Genomic DNA, 7,181 nt, shown 5'->3' with positions numbered 1-7,181 from the left:
AAATAGTTAATTTGATACTAATATCGATATATTTTTGTCAATTTTTTATGATATCTTCAAACATATATTTTATTCAAAAATAAAAACATCATCGATTTCTCAAAATCACATAAAGTCATATTATAACATCGAATGAGATAAAAAATAAAATGAAATATTAAAATCACGATGTATCTCGCTGCATTGCGCGAGTACGATTCTAGTATATATATATATATATATATACATATAATCATCAAATAACTTTATGGGGCAACTTGTCTAGTTTTGTCTTGTCTTAGTTGTACCAAATACCGGTCTGACACTTATTCAGTCATGTCCTATCCAATATTGTTCTATTATATCTACATACCAAATGTTACCTTAATCCAAAAAAAAAAAACTATATGTAATCGCTAGGAAAGTTCAAAGGGAAAAATATTTTAAAATCAGTTTTACCGTTCTCAAGCCCTTCACACCTAACGGTGTAGCTCCTGCTTGCCACCGCTCGTTGTTCACTCTCCATCACCGTCGCCACCCACTGCCATCGATCTTCCTAATTTTCAATAATTTTAATGAAGTATCTATATACATATCAAAAAAGTTTATGAACTTAATTATTCAAAATTAAAAAATTTATTGGATTTTTGACATTTCACTTTCTTTTTTTCATTAAAACCTAACATATATTGAGAATCAATCGTTGGAATTATCTACCTGATCCAATTATAATTATAATGTTTCCTACTTTGCAGAAAAGATTCATGTATATATTTTACAGAATCGTGAAATCGGATGAAATTCGATATGATATTTATGAGATCGATGTTATTGATGAGATTGATATTCAATCATTCAACACCAAATAAAGCTTTCAGACCAACCAAATCGTCCAAATAATTTGAGTATTTTTATTGTAAAGATAAAAGACATGTTTGAGTTTATCATGTTTTATACAAGTTATATTGAATTTGTATAAATAAAAGTGTTATCCAATTTAAACGTGTCTATTTGTGTTGAATTTGATTTTTTTTGCCTTTTAGCTAATATTGCGGACCTAGCTAATATTGTAAAAGTAATGACATTTGGGTAAACTCGGAAGAGAAATGACTAGGAGATAAATTTGAGCGTGGGAGATGGTCATTTGCGTCAATTTCCCTATTTACTTTTTACCACATGTTTGTTCACGTTTGGTTCTTGCACAAGCTATTAAGGTTGTGTTTGGTATATTGGACAAGAAGAAACTCATTGTTCCACGTTTATCGTGACATCAGTGGCGGTCCTAGAAACTTATGGGAATGGGGGACTTGGGGTATAAAATATCGAAACTGAATAAACTCACCCAAACCAAAACAGTTTCGGATTATTCGGTTTGCAGGTTAAACGGCTCAGTTAACCAAATAAGGTAAATTTTGATTTTGATTATTTTTTTGCCATATCAGTTAACCAAATAGCAAAGTATACTATTTTTTATTTTATATAATTTTCTTCTATAGATTAATTGTTTGAACATGTATAAAACTAAAAGAACAAGAAATTGTGATATATTTAACAAAATCATCAACCAACTTTATCATTGTAACATGATTGCAAAAACTAGCGGTAACAATATACAAGGAGAATGCTTGTTAAACAAGAGAGTGAGGGGGTTCCCTTAAAACGGACTAGGCCACCGGGCCTGTTGAAAATAACTGCGGGGAACTAAGCACATAAGTTGAGCTAACATCAGTGGAGCTCGTTTAACTTAATGAGTTGAGCTAACATCAATCATTTGGTAGGCTTGTCTCTAAATTATTATATTCGAGTCAAACCGAGCCATCCCAACATACACTTCTAACATGGTGATATGTCAAATCAAAATATAAAACAAAAAGTCGTTGCTACTACCTCGAACAATGAAAAAACATTCGAGTTTCGGCATTATTTTGAAAAAATTAAAATTATACCCGAACCCAACTAACCTCCACCGGGACAAATCCAAATTCTGATTGGATTTTTGGTTTGCCGACTCAGACCCGCCCGGCACAACCCAACTCACTAATATTCATATTACTACCCTAGTTCATCTCAGCGTGATCATGTTCAACGACTGAAGAATAAAAAAAGTATTGCATTTTTGGATATAAAAGGAAGCAAATTAATGTCTACAAGAAAGATTGAAAAGTTGGAAGTTTAGGTAGAGGCCGCGCGAACGCAGGCCTCCACTATCACAAATTATGACGTAGGCTCGACCACTTGGGTCGACCTTAGGCGGGCACCCCTCCAAAGTGCAATGGAGGTCACCAACCTAGACCATAGGCCTTTTTGATCACCCATTGATCTCATCCAGGTAAGTATGTAAAAAATTTGACCACACCCTTCTTAAATAACCTTTGCTCTGACTTCATATCTCATTATGACACCAATGTGGGATGAAATAGAGAGCTAATACACCCTAATAAGATACCTAGAAAGTAAACAAACCTAAAGCTTAACTTATAGGCCGTTTATCAAACATTTAGCAAGTCATATTATCTTATCAGATGAATATGGTAAGGACCAAAAATCTTATCCGGTAAAAACGAGACAAGGACCAAGAGTCTTACCCCGTAAGTGAGGATGAAGACTCTTACCATGGTTAACGCTTACGGGGTAAATAGTTGCATACAATGCCGTTTTTGTTGACTAAAATCTTATCTGATAAGTAAGTGACAATGTTGAATTTTATTGGAGACAATTTGAATTAGTGGGATCTTTCATTCACTTCTTTTTTCCAATCTACCTAAAAAGAGCAGTAAGAGTAACCGTTTAGGTTGGCTACGACGTTTAGGTAAGTCCCATACACCCTTCTTAAATATTTGACAATAGAAAAGAAAACATTCACGAGAACGTAAATAAAATGACGGTTAGGCATGTTAACTAATCAATAGAAAAAAACGAGTTTTGCATACGCGATTGGTCTATAAAACCCACCACTGCTTGATACCATCCAGGCATCCACTGTAATTCCCAGGCATGTTTAATGAATCTAAGTATTTAACGAGCTAACTAAGCTTGAGCTTCGTAATTCTGAAGCATAGGTCGAACTCGAACACATAATAAAGCTCATTTAACTTAATGAGTTGAGCTTAATAACATCAATCATTTGATAGGCTCGTCTCAAAATTATTATATTCGAGTCAAACCGAGCCATCGCAACATACACTTCTAACATAGTGATATGTTAATAAGTCAAATCATAATATAAAACAAAAACTCGTTGCTACTACCTCAAACAATGAAAAAATATATGAGTTTAAGCATTATTTTGGCAAAATTAATCGAGCTGGAGTCTGATATTTAAGGTGTGCAAAAGCCGAATGATTTGAAATTTGAACACGACCATGACCAAAAATAAGATGTTGTCTAGAAAAACCGAATGCCCTGAAATCCGAAGATCCGAAACCCTACTTTTGGGTTTGGATTGTGTTTGATTTTTGGCCATACGATCCTTCCAAAAAAACCCGAAATATATATACATCTATATATATATATATTTATCTAATTATCTTTTAAAAATCAAATATCTTAGTCAATCGTATTCTTTTCTACTTTCAAAACCTAGTATCAATTTCATCAATTCTCTCAAATGTACATTATAACTATATCCGAACCTGACTGACCTCAATCGAGACCAATCTGGATTCTGATTGGATTTTTGGTTTGGCCACTCAAACCCATCCGGCACAACCCAACTCACTAATATTCATATCACTAATCTAGTTCATTTCAGTTTGTGATCATATTTAATCTCAATAATATTTGTATACAATTGTTTAGGTGGTGTTTGGGATTGCTTATTTGAAACAACTTATGCTTTTTTACAAAAGTCTTTATCAACTTATTATAAGTTATAATAGTTTAACTTCTTCAAAAACTCCTTATTACCGGTTCGGCACCGGTATAAGCTGTTTATTCAAACACTATAAATTGTTTATTAACGGTGTCACACCTCTATAAGTTGTTTTTATAAGCAATCCCAGAAACCCCTTAATAGATAAAAAAGAGACGACGGAAGAACAAAAAAAGTAGGGAATTTTTATATACAAAATGAAGCAAATTATTGTATACAAGAAAGATTGAAGACTTAGAAATTAGGTAGAAGCTGCGCGAACGCATGCCTCCACTGTCACAAATTATGACGTAGGCTCGACCACTTGGGCCGACCTTAGGCAGGCACCCCTCCAAAGTGCAATGGAGGTCACCAACTTAGACCATAGGCCTTTTTGATCACCCATTGATCCCGTCCAGGTAAGTATGTGAAAAGTCTGACCACACCCTTCTTAAATGACCTCTGCTCTGACTTTGTATCTCATTCTGACACCAATGTGGGATGAAATGGAGAGCTTATACACCCTAACGAATATACCTATAAAGTAAGTAAACTTAAGGGTTAACGTATTAGTGGATTTTAATTCTCACCATTTCTTAAATTATTGGACTCAATTTGATTTAGTGACATCTTTTATTCACGTCTTTTTCCAATCAAGCTAAGAAGAGCAGTAAGAGTAACCGTTCAGGTTGTCTACGACGTCTACCAAACGTCGACATGAAGCGGGATTTCACAGCAATTAAAGAAAGTACGGAACCAGGGCCAGAGCATGCGATCGTAGCTAGTTTGATCTATCGAAATAAAGTAAGTTCATCATCGAGTAAAAAAGTAGTTTTTTATTGGGCGAGTTTTGGTTAGTCGGTGATCACAACTATGAACGAAAAAGACTGTATGATGAAAAACGTTCATTAAAAATCTTAAAAACTACAAATTGCAGGAGGTATTCACAAAAAGGAAAACCTCTCCAAAAATAAGCGTATGCCACTTTATACAACGAACACACGGTATTCTTTAGTAAAAGGCGAAAGAATAGTTCGCTTTGTATTCATTGCATGGCTGCGTGATCATAAAACCTTGTTGAGGACCTTGTTTATGCATCTGCTTCTACCTCCAGATTTACATTCATATTGCGATGTGGGAAAGTGCAGGTCCACAATAAATCAGTGCTATTTGAAGAGTTCAAAAAGATGCTTCAAATTTCTAGTTTTTAGGATCATTTTCATCTTCTGCACACTCATAAACCAATTAAACAAGTGGTAGTTTCATTTTCCTAGCAAATGATAGGTCAAGATCATGTTGTGATCATGAGATAGTTGATATTTCACTGCATTTGTTTGTTTTAACTAGTGGTGTACCCGCGCGATGCAACGTGGGTGAATCACAATTAGGAGCAAAGCCACCTTCATCACCAATGTTGGTGGCATCCTGACCATATTTCTTTTTAATAACAGACTGCAAGATAAAAGTATTGTTAATGCAAAGCCTACAACGATGCCATGGTATGGTGAAAAGCGTAGAAGGTGACACCTTCAAGTTATGATATACTTCCAACACCCATCTTCATGGCTTCCTTGAAAGAAGAAGCTCCAACAGGAAGAATCATAAACTCCTGCATCGCAAGCTTGTTACCTGCATGCGAACCTCCATTTACCTGCATGGTCCCCAAAACTGACTCTTAACCATTTTCATTTTTGGATTTCTAAATTTTTACCTTTTTGCTATGATTTCAAGCTAAAATTACATGTATAAATATTCTCATTGTGTTTCAACTACTGAAATCTGCAAAATCGATGTTCTGGAATACTCAATCTTCCGTTTCTCTCGGTTTTTGGAGTTCTCTCGGTTGTTGGGATTCTCATACTTGAGGAATTGAGACATCTGAGTAGCTGCTAAATGAGCATGGATTTTACATCCAAAGAAAATTATCTTCTCCAAACTCTCAAGAATCAATGACTGTATTTCTAAACATTTGTTCTGACCTCCGCCATGCCTTCAAAATTGTAATTGAAATTTCAATATTTGATTTTATATTTACAAATGCTTCATAATAATCTCCCTAGTAAATATGACATAAAAAGGTTATAAAAATAACATATTAATCCAAAATAGTGTGAAACAAAATTATGTTTTTGTTTAATGTAAGAATGCTTACCATGATGAACACGATCAAATATTGGTCAACGATGGTGACAAATGATATTTAAAATTGAGAGTATATTAAGGTTTGATATAGAATGTGAAAAAATCGTAAGGTAGTGTTTGGTACGCAGACTGGACGGGACGGGACAGGACTAATTGTCTGTCCCATGTTTGGTACAATTAGGACAGGACAGGACAAAACTGTTAAAACGACCATATTATCCTTAAATGTAGTTCAATGTTATTTTGTATCATATCATGATTGTAAAATGACAACAAAAGAGAAATCGATGCCAACAAAAGAGAAATCGATGCCAGGAAAAGAGAAATCGATGCCAGGAAAAGAGAAATCGATACAGCAAAAGAGAAATCAATACAGCAAAATCAATGCAAATGAAATCGATACAACAAAAAAAATCGACGCAAATGAAATTCATACCGATATGGAAGAAGCCGGTGGAAGGAGGCGGTGGCGCCGGTGGAAGGAGACGGCGTGGAAGGAGGYGGGTGGAAGGAGACGGGTGGAAGGAGGCGATGTGGTAGTGGAACTGGTGTGGGTGTGAAAGAGACGAGGGCAAAGGAGGGTAGGTTTTCTATTGGGTTTAAGGGTAAGGTAGTAAATTTACATTTAGTCCCATGTTGTTCCACCTTTTTTGGTGGAACAAAATTATCAACTTTTGTCTCATCAAATTTAAAAATAGTCTCACATTGTCCCATGTAATTTTTGTCCATGACATGCCAAACATGAGACTTTTTTTTTTTGTCCCGTCCAGTCCAGTCTGCATACCAAACGCACCCTAATAAAGTGAAGATAAAGTGATGGTTTGTGCTGTGATAGTAGAAATTCGGTTTGTATATAGTGGGATGTGAGGAGTAAAAAAACAAAATAAGATAGATGTTGTATTGAAGATTCAATCTCTCGATAAGGAGGTCACATGGGCATCTTACGCACCGCACATCGGCTGGTGTGTGAGGATCAGTCGCTAACGCTGGTCAAGGTCACATCACATCACATCACATCACATCGTTATAGATTTCACTTTTTTTTTTTTTTTTTGTTATTTTGCCCCTTTACGTACCGATTAACGCATAATGCTAGTTGGGGGTATTTTTTGTAAAAAAAAAAATTAAAGGTTATTTTTGTAATTTTGATTCATAGAAATTTCATTTTACTCAAGAAACCCTGCATATGACCCTCCAAGACTCCTTTTTG

At 35.1% G+C, this 7,181-nt stretch overlaps 1 protein-coding gene and 3 non-coding genes across 4 annotated transcripts in view; all 4 read right to left on the bottom strand.

The window, feature by feature from the left end:
* The window catches only part of LOC112505669 (enolase-like), an 8,188-nt gene extending 2,702 nt beyond the window's left edge, over window positions 1–5,486 (bottom strand). The window contains exons 1-3 of the mRNA XM_025109567.1: window positions 5,382–5,486; window positions 5,185–5,281; window positions 4,290–4,366 (exon numbers count right to left, since the gene is read on the bottom strand). Coding sequence (XP_024965335.1) covers window positions 4,290–4,366; window positions 5,185–5,281; window positions 5,382–5,486 — 279 coding nt within the window. The remainder of the gene's footprint in view (window positions 1–4,289; window positions 4,367–5,184; window positions 5,282–5,381) is intronic.
* Window positions 2,156–2,316, bottom strand: LOC112508359. Its single transcript, XR_003068732.1, has one exon. It is a non-coding gene; the product is annotated as a U1 spliceosomal RNA (small nuclear RNA).
* LOC112508253 lies at window positions 4,096–4,256 on the bottom strand. Its single transcript, XR_003068636.1, has one exon. It is a non-coding gene; the product is annotated as a U1 spliceosomal RNA (small nuclear RNA).
* Window positions 4,770–4,887, bottom strand: LOC112508350. The gene has a single exon (XR_003068724.1). It is a non-coding gene; the product is annotated as a U5 spliceosomal RNA (small nuclear RNA).
* Window positions 5,487–7,181: the final 1,695 nt, after the last annotated feature.

This window comes from Cynara cardunculus (genome assembly GCF_001531365.2).
Source record: "Cynara cardunculus var. scolymus isolate 2C chromosome LG 2, CcrdV1, whole genome shotgun sequence".
NCBI lineage: Eukaryota > Viridiplantae > Streptophyta > Magnoliopsida > Asterales > Asteraceae > Cynara > Cynara cardunculus.
Note: the sequence above shows the minus strand (reverse complement) of the source record. Positions and strands in the feature narration are given on the sequence as shown.